Below are 21,055 nucleotides of genomic sequence, written 5' to 3'. Positions count from 1 at the left end.
ACATATCTACAGCGGAAATGCCCCCAGACAAAAAGCTGTAATCAAATATTTTCGGTCGATTTTTGGTTAAAAAAGAAAAATAGTCGCATGTTTTATAAGTTGTATATACATTTACTTTTTCATTACTCCTTTCATCATTTTCATTTTCATTGATATCGGGAACCAATGCACGCAATGTCTTTGGTTATTTAGCAATGGCGTTACTAAAACTGGTTGACAAATGCTGTCAGCGGTTTAAAACAATTTAATCGTAATAGGCGTGCGGATAAGGAAGTCGGTTATGAAATAATCCGAAAAAAGTCAAGGATATAATAATATTATAGGTAAGTATTTTTTTTTATTTATTTGTTATTGCCATTTTTTTCACTAAAATTGATATTTAATGTTTAGGTGCTAATTAAAATGTTTGCAAGGATAGCTGTTAATGAGCGGATTACAATAAATGAAACTTTGCATGAAATATTGGCCATATTTAAATTTCCATATTTTAAAATAGCATAATTATATATATGCATTAAAGTCATAACTGTAGAATACATAAATGTATCAATGAATATATGAATAATTAAAAAAAAACTCGACTGAATCTTAATTAGGAGAGCATCGTAGTTAATCATTTAAAAAAAAAAAACTGATAGAAGCAAATGCATGAATAATGGTCAACTGAAGTCATAATTTTTTTTATCGTTAATGGTAGACTGGAACTGTTTATGCATAGAACAAGATGATAATCGTTATACCCAGAAAAAAAGACCGATACATATAAGGTTAATTAAATCAATGTGTATCAGGATAGTTGTATATTCTGGTAAAGTATGTTTTTCATTGGTACTCAAAGCTTTAAAGCTTTGATATAGCGAGAAGAAGAAAAATACTGGTTCGAATCTTTAGTAGCTTATATATATCCATAAACCATAATAAATGCATTGTGTTTATAAACTTGTTGATTATCTCTACACATTTAAGCGCTTTCTTTTTTATGTAATTGTGAGAAAAAAAAAGTTTTCCACAATTTCAAAACTGACTTAAAATTATTGCTCTCACTATTACTTACAAAACCACGATTACTCAGACTATGTAAAGAGCGCTTTCAATTCTGATTTTCACGACTTTTGAGTCTTTTTCGACACATTTATGATCTAGTTTTCTAATAAAAAAAAAATGAAAAAAAATCAGCGAATAACTTGGATAAGACTTACGAAGTATCAACACGCGCATTTTAATTTGATTTAATAAAATACATGTCAGTATTCTGAAACATCGTCATATTTCCCTCATAATCTAACCCTATCGGAAGCCACTTGAATTTTCTCTCCATACGTATGAAAAATTCCAAGGATGATCATACAATGTAGTCAAATGATTAATTCTAAAATTTTATCGGGTTTTAAAATTTCTAACCCTTTTTATAATACAACAGAAAACTAATTAATTCCAATTATTGAAAAAAAAATGAGAAACTAACAAAGAAGGAAACATGTAAACATTCATGACGTCTTTGCTTTACAAGAGTTAACCCCCTCCACCCCCCCCCCCCCCAGAATTAGAGCCATTTTAACAGAAGTTTGGACTTTTAATAGTTTTGTCAAACAGCAATGTGACGTAGACCTGTCTATTTCATTGCTGGCCTTTCAGCCATGACTTTTTGAAATCAACAAGATTTATCTGGCTTTAGAGCTAAGACTACGCAATCTGTGTATATTTCCACTTGAAAACAGCGTCATTTTTAAGTTGTTTTGACGCAAGAAAAAGATAGTTACATGCTCCTGAAAGTCCAAGGTCTTGTTAAAATGGTTCCAGAACCCGATGCATTCTATATCATCACCTGTCTTTCGGCATAATAAACAATTTATTGCATGATGGTAAGGGAGGTATGAAGATTTATCCCCCTCCCAGAAAATTCATATTTCCCTTGAGGAATAAATTGTATAACATTTTAAAAAAAAATTATTCAGTAAATATGAACAAAGCCTTAGGCAAATTCGTATTCATAACCTGAGGTTCGTAAGTCCGATATTTTAACCACTTAGCTATGATGCTATTAGATCAAGTATACCGATACTAACAATTAAACAACATGTAAATCGCCATCTTGTGACGTAGTGTCAAGATATCATAAGTATAGGTATTAGTAAAGTACATGATATATCATATTACATGTATAACGTTCAAAGTATGAGGGATTCAATACAAAATACGATATTCACCACAATTTTTTTTTATGTAGAACAGTTTAACTATGACGGCGGCTGATCCCTCAGTGAAGGAGGTGTTGACGGCTATGGCAGAGTCTTCGTCCATCCACGGCGTTTCAAGATGGGTGACCTCCACGCACTGGTACCAGAGGGCACTGTGGTTGCTTGTTTTCCTTGGAGCCACCGGTGGCGCCTTCTACCAACTAAGCCGTCTCTATATATCATACACCTCCTACCCCGTCAAAACCTCAATGGAACTTGAATTCTCCAGTCTGACGTTTCCGGCTGTTTCGTTTTGCAACATGAACCCTATAAAGACTACCAAACTGTCTCTTACAACAAATGAAACTCAGAAGGCACTGCAAGTAAGCATTTTCATATTACATGCATTAACTTATTTCCTTTGACGGAGTTAATCCGATCTGCAGTGGTCATGTGTATACTTCATGTAGGACCAAAAGATTATTTAAAACATATCCATCGACAAGACCAAAGAGAACCATTTTTAACAAGACCTTGGACTTTCGGTAAGACGTAGCTATATAATTCTTGCGCCAAAACAAGGTAAAAATGACGCAGTTTCAAGCGAAATATACACCGATTGCGTAGACTTAGTCTTAGCTCAAAAGCCAGACAAATCTTGTTGATTTCAGAGAGCCGTGGCTGAGTGGCTGACAATGAAATAGACATGCCTACGTCACACTGCTGTTTGACACAACTACCCAAAGTCCAAGCTCTTGTTAAAATGGCTCTAAGTGTAGCTTGTAGAATCTGTTTAAAACCATGCAGACTATGATGGTTTGTTTGTTTGGTTCTTGGTTATCTTAGTTGTTTTTGGTCGCAATTACTGTTGGCAGCAATGATACATATTTACATCCACCAAGTATGATTCACTCTATTTCTTACGGAAATTAATTGTAATTCATTCATAGTTCATTCATAACAGGACTGAAATCTTCACGCCTCGTTTATTGATTGGTTAAAATAATCAGCAACATAAAGAAAGTAACGGACTGCATGAAATAATCATGACGATGCCAGACTCAAATTCTCATACAAGACAATTGGGCCCTTTCTTTTATCTAACGTACTACATTACCAATAGTTTAGTTAATTTTCTTACTTTTTAATTTGTTGAAAGAAAGGTGTAAATATAAACAATAGAACGTTTTTTTGGTGATTTATGCGGGATATGAAGGTAGCGACGATTGTAACTTTTTTTTTACATAACCCGCATTAGCAATGTCACCACCTTCATATCCCGCATGAATCACCAAAGAAAGCATTTTACTGTTTAAGTAGCTGATATGAAAATCAGCAAAGATGTACTGCATCCAAATTTAATTACATGTGTTTTAAAAACGAGAGATTTTTCTCAATGTTTTTACCTGAACAAATGTCAAACAGGGAACAATTATCTCTATCAAAACGCCCCCTCCAAAAATGGCCAAACTCTTAACGTTATGTAGATTATGTTTATTACGTAAAAAATCTAAACAGAGAAGTATTTTTGAAACATCAAAGGTTGAATAAAAAGAAGATTTTTTGAAATATCAAAAACCGTGCCCCATAAGAAAGTTAATTTATGCAGTAAGTATTGGTCCGAAACTTACTGGCCTTTGTGTCGTAATTAATTAATTAATTAGAAACTCAATTATTACCCCATCTTTCCTAAAAAAAAAAAAAAAACCAAAGAAACAAAAACAAGACTTTTACAAATTCTTTTTTCTTCTCAGACTAGGAGTAAGAGAAGCTTGGATCCTCAAAATATTAATGCCCCATCCGATGCAAAGCCGTTTCAGCTAAAAGTCGATCGAAAGGGGAGAAAAAATGGCAGATGCAAGAACCCAGTTTTCGATTTACGAGATGTTATTCGCAGGATCAGAAAGAGAAGAAACGCAATGGCGACTACCACTACGTCATTTGTTTCGCAAACTAGTTCCTTCTCATCAGGAACAACAGCTTCGAATTATCAATGGGTGACGGATGCTCATGGTAACTGGTATTACTTTGAATTTTTGCCTGACATGACTGGCGTTCAAGATGAGTGGAACTCAAGAGTTGAAACATTCAAGACGGAATTTCAAGATAATGACTTGTAAGGATTTCTTTTCATAATGCATATTCTTACAAATGTACGAGTATTTGATTTTCTTAGTACTATAAATAAACGTCATAATAAAAATTTTTAATGTTTCATAAATATAGATATTCATGCATATCATTGATTTTCATTGGCACTGTTTTAGATTAACAAGAGAAGAGGTGGGTCATTCTATATCGGACATGCTGGTATCCTGTGCATTCAATGGAAATCTCTGCTATAAAGAGTAAGCAAGAGTAAAATTTTACATATAAAAAAAATCATGACTTTTATTCTAATGTGTAAATAGGGCAATCTTACTAATCGTTAATACTCGTCTGATTTAGAGTTATTATTTGCAGAAATTTCACCTTGTTTCAGTCTCTGGAATATGGCAACTGTTATACATTTGAAGGCGAGTCGTATGTATCAAGGCGATCAGGACCTAATATGGGTTAGTACATGTAAATAAGAGCGATGAGGACAACGTTTATTCAGCACTGTGCACCAAATCCTCTAAATTCGTTGGAACCGATTTCATGAATTCTTTTGTTTTCTACCATGTTCACAGAGACTAAATTTTTTAGGATTCGCTTTTACGAATGATTTATGAGGATTTATGAATATTGGTTTTTAAAGCGGTGATTCGTTGATATTGTAAAGTAGGAGAAGGTCACGAACGGAATACACACGAAATTGAGTCAACGCGAATTCAACTGATTTTCTCTGCTTCTGTATTTTGATCGTTGAAAAAATTTAATTTCCTTTAGGTTTATTAGTGTATATTCATGACATAACGGTTGTCTCAGAAAGGTATAAGATATGTGGTGAATTAAATTGGAAGCTCTGCTAAAAATACGCTTATACAAGCTTCATATTCAAGCTAATAATACAAAGGTTACCAACTTTGTAGGAATACGAATGGTATTGGCCAATCCCCTGATTTTTCACGAATAACTATTGAAAATTATTGTGATTCACTTCAACAGGTCTACGACTGGTTTTAAACATTGAGACGAAAGAGTATATAGAAAACTACATGGATGCCCCCGGAATTAGATTGGTAATACATCAGCGAGGAACTCTACCTTTTCCGGAAGAAGAGGGTATCACCCTTAATCCTAATTATGAAACCTCAATTGGAATGAGAATGGTACATATATACTAGTGTCCCCTTATATACTTCTGCTCTAAGTAATATTTCAATGGATACTATACCAGTGCATTAAAACTGCTTTTATTTTTTCATGTGCATTGTGGAAACGCACATTGAAAAAAATTACGCACTTTGAAAAACATTTTCAAAGTGCGTTTAATTTGGGACAAAATAAACGCACTTTGAAATTTTTTTTCAAAGTGCATTTAGAACAATTTAACGCACTTTGAATTTTTTTTCAAAGTGCATTATGACAATACATCATTTTTTATCATCAAAACACATAACACACTGTTAAAAATGTATGAATCACAAAATATGGACCTCTTTCTTAACTGATTTCGTATTTAGTCAGATTAAGTGTTTATATTTATTGTAATACCAGTATACAAATATTCTCATATGTACGATTATTTTTTTTCTTCAAAAATTGAAACAAATTGACCTTTTAATTTCCATCAGATAACAATGACCCAATTATTTCATTTATATGTGTACATCTATTGTCTTAATTAGCAATCGATACATCGAGCTTCTGAGCCATATGGTTCTTGTGATACTGGCGAAGAATTTTTCAATCTGTTTGGAATCGGCTACACTGTACCAGTACGTATCAACTTTCACACAATGGGCGACAATTAAAAGTTTCGATAAAACAAATTGATTTGCGTAATAACGAGCATATCCATTCGAACGCTCATTTTTTCTCATTCAGGCTTGCTTAAAACTTTGTCGACAAACAGAAATACTTAAGAGGTGCAACTGTAGGCCTTCCACTACAAGCCTGGATCTCGGCATCGCAGATATGAAGAAATACAAATCCTGCCTGGATAAAGACTGTATGCTTATTACATCGTAAATTAAACTGATTCTCAGATCCTCAGGCTCTAAGTATCAATGTCATTTAAGATGCATTTGTATATCTTCTTTGTATGTAAGTTAAATTAAAAGAAAGATAAGACCATAGAAATGCAGGTTATATCACATATCAACGACACCAGAAAATATTTTTCATATTTTTAAGGATGCTTGGTTGTCCAACAGATTAACCATCAGATCTTCCTTAAATTTTAGCATATGGTTTATTTTCGTTATAAACTAACATTCAGTAAAGAAACACTAAAAAATTCAGCCGTAAAATTTGATTATTTTCCTTATAATGAATGCAATGAATTACATGTAAATTAAAATTTTTAATATATTTCATGGAACCTGTAATTATGCTCAATCGGTTGATATATTAACTGATCCTACAAAAATGATACTGTACTAATTTTTTTTAAAGCCTATGCATTCTATCATGAAAATAATTAATGCATGAACTGCATCAACCCGTGATCTATTTTAAACATCAAAATTTGGTTATTGCTGATTCAGAGTTTCATTTTAAATAGCTGTTTAGGGTTTAGATGTAATAGAATATGTTTATTTATAGTAACAGAAATGTCGAGTGATTACATGTGTATTTCTGATTCTCTAATGTTCAACAAATCTGACTAAATATGACAAAATGAATATTGATTAATTGAGTATTTAAAACAATCTTATTCCTTGTTCTTACAGTAGCTAACCTAAATCATAGATAGCCAGTATTTTATTTTTTTTTTTTGCAGATACTATAACCTGCGAAGATTTTGTTATCAACAGCATTGAACAAAATCGTATTTCCTGCAATTGCCGAAGTCCGTGCAAGTTTGTATATTTATTTGTCAGATCTATATTTAGATTGTTTTTTTTCACTATTCTTACATGCAATGTATTCATATCACATTTTTAATATAAAAATATGTGTACATGTGAAGGTTTTCTTGTTGGTTTACAATATAAAACCCCCCAAAAAGGAGAAAACGAAAATTGGAATGAACCCTTTTTTTAATTTAGAATGTCAAAACTCTAATTCTTTTTTTTACAGCCAAAACGTATATAAAACAAGTTTATCTGGAAGAAAGTGGCCAAATAAGATATATTTGGTAAGTCTATAATTAATAAGGTTATTAGTCTCCTACTGTTGAAAACAAGGGGTACTGCTGTCGATCAGTCAGTATGTCCCTTCTTCTAGATAATTTCTCATAATAGTTTGGTAAATTAATTTGAAACTTGCTCTGTGGCTTTATAATGAGAAACTTCAAAACAAGTTTGAGGCTATTTTTTAAAAAGATTAATCAATAAAATGATGGAGAAGTTAAGTTTTTATTTCACGCAAAGATTGCTTATGACCTTAGAGTGTTTCATGTTTTTTATCCAAGGTCATTTTTGCAAGCTCAAGGTCAATGGAAGGAAAGGGGAAAAAATTGTGTCTGGTCTAAATGTTTCTTATGGAGAATCATTGAAAGTTCTTGCTTAACTCAAAGATTGCTTATGATATGAGGGTGTGCCAGGACTTTGACCCAAAGTAATTTGAGCAAGGTTATTGGAAAGAACTATATCCTCTTATTGAGAAACATTGGACGTTTCTACTTCACACAATAACTGCTTATGACCAGAGGGTGTGTCTTAAGTTTGACCCAGGTTCAGTTGTGCAAGTTCAAGGTCATTGTTTAAAAATTGCATAATTCCTGTCCAAGCCATTTCTTGTAATGGAAAATGATTAGAAGCTAAAATTTGACACAAAGATTTGCTCGTGACCTGTATATATGTCCTGATCATGAGCTTTAGTCATTTTTGCAAATTCATGGTCACTTTAAGAAAATGGTGCATCCATTACTTTCCAATAGAGAAATACCGATACTTGAGATTTTGTATTTCTTAGCAGAGAATCGTTTGTGAGCTTGCTCACAGTACGTCTGTGTCATACTCTCTGAATGCTTGTTTTTACTGTTCTAATTTTAGCATACAATATAGAACTAGTGTTTGTATTATGATTTCATTTCTAAGACAGATAGATACAGAGTCAACAAACGGAAATACTAGTATTAATTATACTCTGTCCAAAGTGTCTGCCACCATCTTTTCTGCCCCCCCCCCCCACTTTTTTGCGCAGCAAAGAGTTTTCTTAAATTTACATACAAAATATTGAATTTACATGGAGTTGCCCCCCCCCCCCCCCCACTTTTCTGTGACCATGTAAAAATTGAATAGAAAATAAGGAAATAAACAGTGGAATTGAATTGAAAAGTTTACTTGCTCACTCCACCCGCCACCCCCACCCCCTGGAATAGGATTTTCAGATTTTGGAAAGTAACATTTTTTTTCTTTATTTTTTGCTTGTCAAGATTTTTTTTGGGTGAGTCTGCCCCCCCCCCCCGCCCCCCCCCCCCCCCCCACTTTCAAAAATGATGCTACGTGCCTGATAATACTAGTGATAGTCACTTCTTTTATCAGGTGGTCTATAAAACTTAACCCCATACCCTCTAAAATATTCTCATTTCAAGCCTTTATTTGTTAATATCCATAGAAACTTTTTTTCCCCAGGAAGGAAACCTATTACCGGCAGTGTGCGGGACCTCTAAGAATATAACGTACTTCAAAACTGTGTGTAACGGTGCTCCGATAACACCAACTGACCTGGCATGGTTAGAAAAAGTTATTTCTTTCATGTGTTTTTTTTTTTTATAAAGAGGTTACATATTTTCCAGATTTTTAAATATTTGGAACAATTATAACAAAGAGATGACAATTCAGTTGTACCATTGAAATTGAAGAGAGAGATTAAATAAAAAGATATCTTTTGTCCTTTTTGGGGAAAAAAATAATTCAATATCAATTTGAATTAGGTTGGAGGAAAATTTTCTAAAAGCAGTGATATACTACGAAGATTTGAATTTCGAGAAAATATCAGAGGAACCATTGTATGATGTAAGTGAAATTTTTGGTGGCGTTTTCAGATATAATTGACGTCCGTTACAGCTTTTAATGTAATTTTTAACTTTAATAGGTTAAAAATAAGTAAAGGACACATGCGGCAACGCACTTTGAAGTTCAGTTTACATTTGTAAATAGAACCATTTTAACAAGTCCTTGGACTTTCAGTAGGATGTAACTATCTATTTCTTGCGTCAAAACAAGTTAAAATGACGCTGGTTTCAAGTGAAATATACACAGATTGCGTAGCCTTAGCTCAAAAGCTAGACAAATCTTGTTGATTTCAAAGAGCCATGGCTGAGTGGCCTACAATTAAATAGACAGGCCTACGTCACAATGCTGTTTGACACAACTACCCAAAGTCCAAGCTCCTGTTAAAATGGTTCTATTTCTCTAAATATATTGAAACCAAGATAATGATTTTTCGATCGGTCTAACGCTTTGATGCAATCTGATGACGTTTTGCTGTTGACTGGTTTGTCGGTCCAAAATGCATGTTTTTTCCATGCCTACAAAAGTAAAAAATATACTTTTGCTCTATAATTTATTTCACTTTTGATTTTAATATAACCATCACATATCTGTTCTTATACCTTTTCGACAGGGATACCAGCTGATCTCGGATGTAGGGGGTGCTCTGGGTCTTTTCATGGGTGCCTCTATTCTAAGTTTCGTGGAGGTTCTGCAGTTTATCATTGAACTGATTAATTTCCTACGTCATAAAATTGCAGCGAGAAGATCGAGGAAAACAGTCGTTACCAGTTTCAAGGCTGTCAGTGATATGAAAGACAGTAAAGCATGATTACATGTATCTCTATAAAATCAATCGGTTTGGACTACAGTTTTATTCAAAGTACTGCGATTTGCGCTATTATAGAGATCTATATTTAAATCAGATTGCTCAAATACATATAATTATCATGCACGGATCTAGAAGGGAGTGGTAGGAGGATGGCGGACCCCGCTCCCCTGCAAAATTCAAATTTCTTTAAATTACATTATAAAATTACCAAAATTATGCATCGAACCCCCTGGCAAACTCAAATAACCGTCGGACCCCCCCCCCCCCTCCCCCCGCAGGAAGATTTTCTGGATCCGCACATGATTCGTTAACAATGACATTCGTGTTTCCATGTTAATACATGCATGTTTTTCCATTTTAATGAGACTTTGTGGCGAGCAAATCGTCCTCTTAAAACTGTTTCGTGTTTCATATTTTTTGTACTTGTGTGATATATAATTTCGTTATCGGTTATCATATAACTCTCGATTCCGTTGCTGATATCTACATGTATTTATACTTGTAATATCATGTTGTATGCATTGTATATAATACCATTTAAATTGTATGACATTTATACATAACTTGAGTTTATAAACTGTTGAATTTTGTCACATATTTTGTGATTTGTAATATTATAAACTGATGATATGCACATGAACATATGTTATAAATCTTAAAATATATACGTGACCTTTAGGGAGAGCAACAAAAAAAACCCACCCGTATTTCTATCGATGTTTTTCATTTGAATTACATGTACATGTATCTACAAATCTAATTTTTTAAAATTAACACGCTGTGTTTCGCCCAAATATTGGAGATTTGTAATCATATCCCCGTTTTATTTTTGTGTGTAATATTTACTTATTTATTGGTTTTGAGTGTGATACATGTAGCTCTTTCATCAAAACCGCATCTTCCCAAGTTAAGGGTTTCTGATCCGCTCCGCTTTGCAAGATGTCAAACCCTATAAATAAGAAATTTTCCCCAGGGTAAAACCCAAGTAAAGTTTTAACTCCAAAAGTAAACCAGGGGTTTACATGTAGTTAGGGTTTACCCTGGTGATAGGTTGGGTCTGATTGGTACTTTAAACAATGGACGTTTCCGTAACGAAAGAAGGGGTACTTTTTATGAAAATCTGAAACAGAAATTTCTGCAAATGTTTAACCCCGTGCAATTTGATAACACTGTCGTGTTGTAAATTTTGAATTTAACATGCCATGTTGTAAGTTTTGTATTTACTGCCACCCGGTAAATTCAAAATTTACCACATGACAATACTGGATGCATTAAATTGTTTCATTCAGCAATGATTACCCCGGCCTTTAAAACTGCTAGATCTATTAATTATTAAACCTTGCCTACCAACTAAAAAAATCTACAAAAGTAAATTTGTTTTAATAAAAAATGTATTTATCTATATAAACGTTGTCCATATGTAAACGTATGTATTTTTTTTAATTGCAAAGAAATTCAGAATTCATATAAAGTGATTTATAGATATAAGGGGCCGAGATCCGGGTGTAATTGTTAATTTTCATATAAAAAATATATATTTTGTACATGTATTCTGAATGTCTTGTAAATATTCACAATTTAAGAAAAAAATTACTAAGGTTTACTCACTTCTTTAAAAAATAAAAGTTTATTCTGTAATCTTGACATTTGAACTTTATAAAATATTTAAGAATAAATATCACGAATCTCAATAAAGCTGGCCCTGCGTGCTGTGCATTTGAATAACATTATCCAGATATGATCAATTCTTTTCTAAAGTAAATATAAAAAATAAATATAAAAAATGTACATTATTATGTATTTTTGTTATTTTATTATGAATACTGTAAAATTCGAAACATTTAAAGTCGAAAAATTGAAATACTTGAAACGGATTGATATAATAAGATATTTTATAGTAAAATTTAGGACGATGTCGGCAATGTTGTTCTGGGACTACTTTTACACAACCCAAAATTCAATACATGTACGATACGATCTAGATTTTGCAGGAAATAAGGCGAGTTGTTTATTCGGTTGGTGAGTTTAATTTATGCAATATTTTAACACAAGGGTATATAGTTAAAGAATAGAAATCTTGTTTTGGTGAAAACGCTCTATAAATATAGATAACTATCCTACAACATATTGTTCGAATTTCCTCTGATTACTTCAAAATTTATTATAAAATTAATGTCCTCAGTAGGTTCAATTGACCAGTGTTTAGATTTGATAGGAACACAACCTTCTCTTTTTTAATTATATTTTCTTTATTTCATAATGCATAAACTTAATAGCAACAGCACTGAAATTTTTATATAGGCTATAGTTTGCTCGCAGCATGCAGTGCTCAGCTTTGTTGGGGTTTTGCTAAAACGCGGAACGGAAAACGGAACGGAATAGAAAAATCTGATGTAATGTGGTATAGACAATATAATAGAGGATATATTTATCTTTATTTTTTACATAGAATTTTTAAAAAAATTAATGATATGAGTTTCTTCATTCAGAAAATGTATGATTTCCTCAAAACTGAGAGTACATGAACTTGCATTGACCATATTTTCTTTTGAGAAGTGGACAGGCATAGCCTACATCCACTTTTCTTCGCAAGCCCTGGAAAACGTGTAAATGTAGGAACCAAAGACGGTCTACGCTTCGACCTATGTTTTGACTCCGGTTTCCCTAAATGTTCGTAACTACATTTTAAACATTAATGCATCACTCTATGACAAACAAATCAACTCTTACTCGCTGTCAAATCACTTTCTCAACTTCTACATTCCGGGTTTAAATTATGGGATCGCTCGCTATAGGTGGTTTAAAAAATAGAAAAAAAATCAGGGAAACTGGAGTGGAAACATGAGTTGAAGAGTAAACCGTCTTTGGTTCCTACATTTACACGTTTTCCAAAATCAAAATATGAGGGCTTGCGAAGAGAAGTAGATGAAGACTATGCCTGTCCACTTTTCAAAAGAGAATAGCATTGACCACTTGCCAAATAATCGAAAAATCAAACCAAAACAACGTATACAGCCCTCTTTTCGCATCATATAGAAGCAAAGTTTCAGGCATGTTCTATTATACAATTACTTGGACAAAAGTAAACAAAAGTACCTGTACAATGCTTAAAATACTACTGGTATTATCAGATTCTGTTATTCCACATGGAAAGCGGAAGAATGTATAGAAAATGAACGATGATATTAGAAGAAAGAATGAAGATATAACAAGACATTTTAGATCTACAGCTTTAGTTGATCCAATTACATCATTCTGTGTTCGATTAAATGATACTCATTAATTAATAGCGGGACATAGGTTATCAAACAGATGATGCAGCGAAGATGATATTGGGTGTTGTTCATCAGTTGTAGTTTTGATCTCAATGATTTTTTATGTGTTTCTTTAATTTAAGATAGTACAGAACACTAAAAATTCAATGTGGATGACAGTACATCATATTCAAAATACAAACATGTATTCAACATAAAGGTAAAATACCCAGCCAGTTTCGTAAATATCACATGATACGCTCTAACCAACTGTTCTACACAGATAAGCCAACAGAAATACAGAAGAAATTAAAATAATTCAAAAGTTACAGCTTCTTACTCTTAAAATTTTATCAGTTAGAATATTATGTTTACATTTCATTGTTTTGTACTCAATGTGGTTGATAAAAAAATCATAAAAATGATATCAATAAAACAAAGAAATGTTCATTATATATAATTTATTCGTTATATAGGCACAAATAATACAAAGTGGATCGTATCCGACCACTCTATTTCCCTTTTTAAGCGATAACCTTGATATATCAATGTATTATCCGTAACGTTCCGCTTTCCGTTCCGCGTTTTACATGTGTAGCATCACCCGCTTTGTTGTCCAGGCACGTAGCATTGGGGGGGGGGTGGGGGGGGGGGGGGGGGGGGGCGCAACAACTAATTTTTTTTTATAATTTACATATAAAAAATATGGAGACCCCCCCTTTTTTTGGGAGTGTGTAAAAAATTGATATGAAAATAAGAAAATTAGGAATGAAATATTGAAGTTATATACACTACGCCCCCCCCCCCCCCCCGGATTAGCTTTTAAAAGGAGAATTCTAAATTCCCCCCCCCCCCCTTTTTTTTTTGCTTGTCAAGATTTTTTGGATGAGTCTGCCCCCCCCCCCCACTACCTTCAAAAACGATGCTACGTGCCTGTTGTCAATTGTTGGTATTCCATGGTATTCCCTGATGTGTTAGTTTAGTTTTCACTACCATTTAATGAATACATATATTTCCAGATAAATAATAATTAAATGCCTTTGACACTGCGAATTCAAAGCTGTTACGTACGCTATGTAATATGTGTTATCAGCTTTTCGAGAAAATTCGAGATGGTTAATACTAGTAAGATGTGTACACTCAGTTTTGGAATTACCAGATTACGCTGCTAATTTATGAACATACCCTGTAAATGTTTGATATCATTTGACTCTCCAGATATTAAAAGATACAAAAAATTCTTTCATTTAAGCAATCTTAGCTGCAGAACTGTAGTTCCACTTGAAATTCCGGTTGACGGGCCATGTTTTGTAAACCCGAATTTCCCGTAGAGCTACAGTCCGTCCTGCAGCTAAAACATTCTAATTAATTAAAACTAAATGCTTCAAAAGTAATTTCATAAATATTGACCCATGATACGCACTTTAATCGGCTAAAATACTTTTATATCTTAATATGTATAGAAAGTATATAACGATTATAAAGTATAACTTCAAAAACTTGTTCATAAATATTAGTATTCATTTGATAATTAATGTCTCCAAATTTCTACTAGTTTCAGGAATAGAAAAAAAAAGATGAAGTTATCCTTAATAAAAACGCAAATCAAGAATAAACATGTTGTGGAGGCATATGAAAGACTGGAGTCCAGCGGAAACTTGAAACAGTTAATTTTTTCCACCCTATCAGAATTTGGAAATTTAAAACACTACTCTGCGTTCATCAACGAAGACAATGTATTACAAGGCGTATCGAACCTAATGAATATGGTTAAGAAACTTAATAATCAAAGTGAAAGGTTCCACGGCCATGTAGTTGTACGAGAACTTGACACGCTGTTGAACTCTTGCTTTCAATTTTGGATTAAAGAGCCAGTGGAAACGCCACATTCGGTTAAAAAGATCGAGGCAACATTACCCATAACTCCTGTTGATTCAGAGGCCAGAGAACAAAATGCTGGTGTCGACTGCAGCTTTAATGATACCTCCCAGTACTTTCCTTCAAGGATTAGAAACAGTTATGTCTTGGAAACATTTCGCCTGAAGAAAGGAGATGCCCTGAAAACCCATGAATATTTGTGTAAATGGGCAGGCTTATCGCCTGAAAAAGTCCATATGATTAACTTTACAAAATCCATGAAGAATGTTGTCCGAAAAGCAGATGAATTGAAAGACAGAGATGTTGCACAGCTTAATTCTTTCTTGAAGGAATTTTTCAAATTTCCATTAGTGGCGGAGACGAAAGGCCAGGGTAAGTTTACCGCAAAAAAAATATGTTAGTAATGTATCAGCATCTTTTAAATATAAAAATACACTGTAATTATTTTTGTTTGTTTGACCGATTAACAGCGAGAATGATCTTGAATTTATTTTTACATTGTACATATGCATGTTTCAGAATATTTCTGTAAAACGCGCCATTTTATGATATTAAATTAAAGTGTTCATATGATATTTGATATTTTCCTTTTATCTTAATTTCAGAAGAGCAAGTATTGACAGATTCTTTGATAAAAACTCGGATTAAGAATAAATATGTTATGGAGGCATATGAACGATTGAAGGCAAGGGAAAATTTGAAACAGTTGATATATTCAAGTCTATCCGATTTGGGAAATTTTGCGCATTACCCTGAATTCATCGATGAAGACAATGTATTTCAAGGTGTAATGAACATGATGGAAATGGTTAAAAAACTACAGGGCCAAAAGTCAAGGTCCAAAAGAGTTTACAAGAGTTTACAAGAGCTTGACACATTTATGAATTCAAACTTTCAATTTTGGATCAGGAAACCTGTAGAAAGAGAGACTGCAATGTGTGAAGGCATAGTTGAAAATGATACATTTTCTGAAAATTTACTAGTGATAAATGAAGATACAAGTGAGATGTCAATGGTTTCTTCAGATCGAGTAGAGAATTGTTGTAAACCAAGTGATAACCATGTCGGAACTAAAGCAAAGACTAAACGGCAATGTAACGCTAAACATGACCCAGCGGTGTTCCATTACTCAAATATCAGAATAGGTCATGTAATAGAAACATTTCGATTGAAAAAAGAAGATGGCTTGAAAACCCACGACTGTTTGTGTAAGTGGGAAGGTATAGCTCCCGAAAAGGTTCACGTCCAGAACTTCATTGAAGATGTAAACAACATTGTAAGAAAAGCTGATGCATTAAAAAGGACGGACATTGCGCTGTATAAGTCTTTCATGAAGGAGTTTTTCAAATTCCCCCTCCTAGAGACGTTAGAAAGCGACAGGGTGCCACGGAAAGGAAGAAAGTCGAAGTGCAAGAAAACGAAAGAAGAACATTTAGAGAAGAAATCGGAGGATTCTCCAAATAAATCGGACGGAGACACTGATAAAAGGACTAGAGAAAGGAGCGAGAATGAAACAACACATGAAGAAAATGGACCTTCAGAAAATTATGAACGAAAGGGGAAGAAAAGAACTAAACAAAATACGAATGAGACAACACATGAAGAAAATGGAACTTCAGAAAATGATGAACGAAAGGGGAAGAAAAGAACTAGACAAAATACGAATGATGATACAGCTGTCAGTGATGTGATCGTGAAGCAAACGTTTACTAAACCCAAGCATAGAACAATGTTACAAAAGAAAAGATCGAAACAAGCCATGCTAGAACTGCAATTGAAAATGAAACTTCAATACCAAACAAAACTAAAACATCTGATCAAAAGACAGAACAGTATTATCGTCAAACAAAGAACACAAATACGGGCGCTGAAACGGAGACGAACAGGGGCCCTAACCGATAGTGTGAGCAAAGGGGTTCAATGTAGCTTGATTTCAGCTACGCCAAAAACTGTCTTAGTGAGAGTGTTGAAAACTTAAAAGATGCTGTGGCGTTGCTCAGTTCAATATTATATAGATAGGTAACATAAAATGATTTGGAAAGAAATATTTATGTATAATACACCTAAGAACTTGAACGATTTTTTTTTACTTTTATGTACATACCAGTAACTATGTCGTTTATTTAATGTATATGAGCCTTTTTGAGGCTCTTTTTGAATGCAATTGAGAGCAGTGTATTCTTGGCTGTGGTGATGTAATATCTATGAGAATTTGTGATTATAATTTGATATTAAAAACAAATTTGTTGATTATTCTTCTCTTGAAATTGGATTGCACATAATAGTATCCGTTTATTAATAAATAAAAAATAATATTTTAAACCGGATTTACTTTTAGCTTCATTGCACGAAGAGTACAGATTAGAACTGAGATGCAATACAGGTGTGTTCGCTTTCTTCTATACGAATTTTTAGAAACTAATGAAGTTAATGGCGTACCAAACGTTCCCCAATTTTAGATATTTTTTCATAAAAGATTATCCGTTATTTGTATGCATTTTAACCTGTTTATGCCCAAAAGTTCAAGATACACCCTTAAGATATGTTTGATGTTAGAATAAATTTTGGATTTTCCGTGTATAAGAATGCAATGAAATGCAATTGAGTGCTTATGATTAAAGTCATAGTAAATATGAAATTTTCCATTGAAACTTTTTATCCAAAAAGAAAAATGTCATATAACATGGAATATAATTGTTGAATTACGTAATGGAAATCTTCACATTGCGGAGATACATGTAAGAAACTTTTTAAAGAATAATGGAAGATAAGCCATGCACGTCTGACTATAACAGTTGTTACTTTCTGGACAAGTCGACAACTAGAATTCGTTGAAAACGAGGCCTAAACAGAAAAGGTGATGTCAGATTGTTTCTTACAGAATATTAGGCCCCACTGACATCTATAAATGTTTTCAAAGCTGCAAAAGGTTAAAAATGTTGACCATTTGCATACTTTTAAATATTTTGACTATAATTGGTCACCTAATCGTCGTCGGAATGAAGGTATGATAAATAATACTGAAAGCAAACGTGTTGTAGTCCGAATACCTGACGTTTTACTGGCTTTTTGTTTTTAACTATTTTGATATTTTACTTTTCCTGGCATACGGTTTGATGAGAGAGAGAGAGAGAGAGAGAGAGAGAGAGAGAGAGAGAGAGAGAGAGAGCATAACTTAAAGTATATGAATTATATAAGTGAAACTTGTTGCAGGAGGTATAGAATACTCTACAGTAAGAATATCATTTATGAAAGAACGGCGGCGTAACAATTGCGTACTTCGTTTACCAAAATCCAGTTTGCGTACGGTTTACTTTTTTGTGTGAATTGCTTACTTCCGGTATAAACAATGGACAAGTTTGTTGTTAGAAAAAAGAGAGATGTAATAGAAATATCCTCTGGAAAAACAGATAAAGGGTTAAAACAAGCGACAATTGATTCTTTAAAGGTATGAGGTGTATGTCAGTTTAAGTATGTAGAATTATAGATTATTGATGCTCATTATGTATAGCTATACATGTACCCTACTTTATCATGCTTATAGTGCATAATTAAACATGTTTATCTTTAAGGGAGTTGTGGTTGTTGAAGATATTAAAAGAGCTAAGGCTATTTTGAAAGAGCCAAATACAACAGTTGAACAGATGATAGAGTGCTTGTCTGGACTAGAGAAGAAGATACCCTCAAGGAAAGTCTTATTGGAAACAAAAATAGGTAAAATTGTTTTAGCTCTACTGAGACTATATAAAAGCAATCCGATTAAAATCAAATCTTACATGCCCAATTGATTATATTGTTCTGTGAAGGACCTTAATGCATTAAGAATCAAAATGAAAGGAACAGGTTTTATTGTAACCAGAATGATAACTCTTTTACTGTACACGTACATGCATGTATGTTTAATTAATACAGATGTACATATGAACTTTTAAAATATTTTTTATTTTGAACCAAATGCCCACAATTTAAAAAAGCAATTTGTCACATTCCAGCGCAGTACCAGCAATCTTGATTAAAATCAGATCCTCGATCCCCTCCTTGTTTTTCTATTGTTGCTGCATTAGGATCTGTAGAAACCACACTTGAGGTCACCTCCTGGTGAACTTTATTTTGACCAATAAAATCGTCGGTTCCATTCCTCAGTTACATTTTTTGGAAAGTTATGCCAATACAATCTTTGGATTCTTATATCAACTTATGCTCCATCTCTAGCTCGCTGATACTGAAAGATTCAGCATGTCCCATCGCTTCGTCATACGACTCCATTTTTTGTTTGTAACTCAAAATTATGGTAACCATTTCTAACACTTACGCTGATAAGCTAAAATAACTCATGAATATTCTTAATCAAAATTCACCAGGAGATGACCTCAAGCAGGGTTTCTTCAGATCCTCATGTAGCGACAATAGAAAAACAAGGAGTGGATCGAGGATCTGATTTTAATCAAGATTGGTGCAGTATGTTACCACATCCCGATTTAACAACCCTCACCCTTGATTTTGATTAATACACCATTATGTAAACCTTTTTCCACCAGGTTTGAAATTTTGCATAAAGTTGCTAATTTTCTTTAAAAAAACATTTAGTGTTGGCTTGAACAAACATTTTTCAAATATTTCCAAAGATTCATTTCTTTGCTTTCTGATGTCAAATAATGTTATTGATGTGTGATTTTATACATGCATAACTCATAACTTTGGCAGGAAATGTTATTAATAAATTGAGGAAGCATGAAAATGATGAGATCCGCAAACATGCCAGACAAGTGTATGTGAAATGGAAGACTCACTTTGTTGAACACCGAGATAGGCCTCAGATAGAGGTGCAGTGTGATCTTAAAACGGAGAAAACCAGGAAAGCTGGACGGAAATTCATCTCAGAAGCATTAGAGGTAATAAAACCACACTGAATTTTTTATCTGTTGATCAGTGTTACTAATACGTACAACTTTAAGTCAAAATTATTCAGTGTAAATATGGAAATAGGTAGATGAGATTGACTATATTGATAAAAAAATTTTGTAAGTCTTATAAAGTGAAGAAAACCTTCCCTGTTTGTCAGAAAGCAGAATTCTTCATTGTCTGACCAATGTCACACAGAAACTTCTTGTCGTAATTTTGATCCCTGCATTAAAAAAAAATGAATAACAAATAAGCCTTTTTCAGAATAAGGAATAAAATTAATTCTAACCCCATCTGTGACCTGCAGAATCTGTGTTTTGAAAAAAAAAAGAATAAATGAACTGATTTACAAAATTTGCTTTTATTTTAGTTGCAGTCTGAAAAGGGATTGCCAGAAATCATTGAAAGAGAAGTATTTCATGTCAACAACAGGTTTTTAAGCAGTCGCTACAAGAGGACTATGAGAAACATTTGGTTTAAATTGAAAAATGATCAAACTGTGAAGGCACAAGTGTTGGATTCGTCATTATCTGTCCAAGAACTCGTACAACAATGCTCTCCTACAGGGGGGCTTTCTTGACCCCTTGGCAATTGTAGATTTTTTTTTTTTTGTAATTTTTTGTAATTTTCGAAGTTGACAGAGATTGTACAAAACAAAAAACTTTTCTTCTCAGTGAATACTAGTATCTTGATCTCTTTATATATAATTTTTTATAGCATTTTAAAGATATGCAAAAAAAGTGTATTTTACAAACATACTAAAACTTTTACATCATTGTTTTATTTTTTAAGCCTTTGCTAAATTTTATGATTTGGGTCTTAATTTGTTGTCAAATTAGACATTGTATTTCAATGATTTTTACTTTTGTCTTTTTTAAAAAGTGTACTAGAGTATTCAGTTTTAGTTGCTGTCAATTTCTATTGAATGTGTGAATAAATCTGATTTACTAGTAAATTAAATATTAAAATTTTTTAAAACAATTA

At 33.1% G+C, this 21,055-nt stretch overlaps 3 protein-coding genes across 4 annotated transcripts; all 3 read left to right on the top strand.

Annotated features, from left to right (window-relative positions):
• The first annotated feature begins 190 nt into the window (after positions 1 to 190).
• Positions 191 to 10,630, top strand: LOC128167127 (degenerin deg-1-like). Its single transcript, XM_052832676.1, has 13 exons — positions 191 to 323; positions 2,228 to 2,560; positions 3,932 to 4,293; positions 4,445 to 4,525; positions 4,641 to 4,732; positions 5,268 to 5,431; positions 5,951 to 6,040; positions 6,150 to 6,273; positions 7,048 to 7,126; positions 7,347 to 7,404; positions 8,846 to 8,946; positions 9,148 to 9,229; positions 9,840 to 10,630. Exons 2-13 carry the CDS (start codon positions 2,240 to 2,242, stop codon positions 10,035 to 10,037), a joined length of 1,752 nt encoding a protein of 583 aa, XP_052688636.1. The 5' UTR covers positions 191 to 323; positions 2,228 to 2,239; the 3' UTR covers positions 10,038 to 10,630.
• Positions 10,631 to 11,981: 1,351 nt separating this feature from the next.
• Positions 11,982 to 17,417, top strand: LOC128167953 (uncharacterized). Of its 2 annotated transcripts, none has more exons than XM_052833974.1 (3): positions 11,982 to 12,056; positions 14,847 to 15,541; positions 15,775 to 17,417. In XM_052833974.1, the coding sequence occupies exons 2-3, from the start codon at positions 14,869 to 14,871 to the stop codon at positions 17,145 to 17,147; spliced, it is 2,046 nt and encodes a 681-aa protein (XP_052689934.1). In that variant the 5' UTR covers positions 11,982 to 12,056; positions 14,847 to 14,868; the 3' UTR covers positions 17,148 to 17,417. The 2 variants fall into 2 exon arrangements, with proteins under 2 accessions (XP_052689934.1, XP_052689935.1); XM_052833975.1 differs by having other exon boundaries at positions 12,034 to 12,052.
• Positions 17,418 to 18,479: 1,062 nt separating this feature from the next.
• Positions 18,480 to 20,994, top strand: LOC128166694 (transcription elongation factor A N-terminal and central domain-containing protein 2-like). Its single transcript, XM_052832010.1, has 4 exons — positions 18,480 to 18,617; positions 18,742 to 18,883; positions 19,874 to 20,061; positions 20,442 to 20,994. The coding sequence occupies exons 1-4, from the start codon at positions 18,519 to 18,521 to the stop codon at positions 20,649 to 20,651; spliced, it is 639 nt and encodes a 212-aa protein (XP_052687970.1). The 5' UTR covers positions 18,480 to 18,518; the 3' UTR covers positions 20,652 to 20,994.
• The last annotated feature ends 61 nt before the right edge of the window (positions 20,995 to 21,055 follow it).

The sequence above is a fragment of the Crassostrea angulata genome, chromosome 10, assembly GCF_025612915.1.
Source record: "Crassostrea angulata isolate pt1a10 chromosome 10, ASM2561291v2, whole genome shotgun sequence".
Taxonomy (NCBI): Eukaryota; Metazoa; Mollusca; class Bivalvia; order Ostreida; family Ostreidae; genus Magallana; species Magallana angulata.
The sequence above is the reverse complement of the archived record's forward strand: the minus strand, read 5'-3'. Positions and strand labels throughout refer to the sequence as shown.

Bases quoted from the DNA above. Each gene is read 5' to 3' on its own strand.
- LOC128166694 (XM_052832010.1), top strand. From the start codon at position 18,519: ATGGACAAGTTTGTTGTTAGAAAAAAGAGAGATGTAATAGAAATATCC. The intron at 18,618-18,741 runs GTATGAGGTGTA...TTTATCTTTAAG, and splicing joins CGACAATTGATTCTTTAAAG to GGAGTTGTGGTTGTTGAAGA. The intron at 20,062-20,441 runs GTAATAAAACCA...CTTTTATTTTAG, and splicing joins TCATCTCAGAAGCATTAGAG to TTGCAGTCTGAAAAGGGATT.
- LOC128167953 (XM_052833974.1), top strand. From the start codon at position 14,869: ATGAAGTTATCCTTAATAAAAACGCAAATCAAGAATAAACATGTTGTG. The intron at 15,542-15,774 runs GTAAGTTTACCG...TCTTAATTTCAG, and splicing joins GGCGGAGACGAAAGGCCAGG to AAGAGCAAGTATTGACAGAT.
- LOC128167127 (XM_052832676.1), top strand. From the start codon at position 2,240: ATGACGGCGGCTGATCCCTCAGTGAAGGAGGTGTTGACGGCTATGGCA. The intron at 8,947-9,147 runs GTTAGAAAAAGT...AATTTGAATTAG, and splicing joins ACACCAACTGACCTGGCATG to GTTGGAGGAAAATTTTCTAA. The intron at 9,230-9,839 runs GTAAGTGAAATT...CCTTTTCGACAG, and splicing joins CAGAGGAACCATTGTATGAT to GGATACCAGCTGATCTCGGA.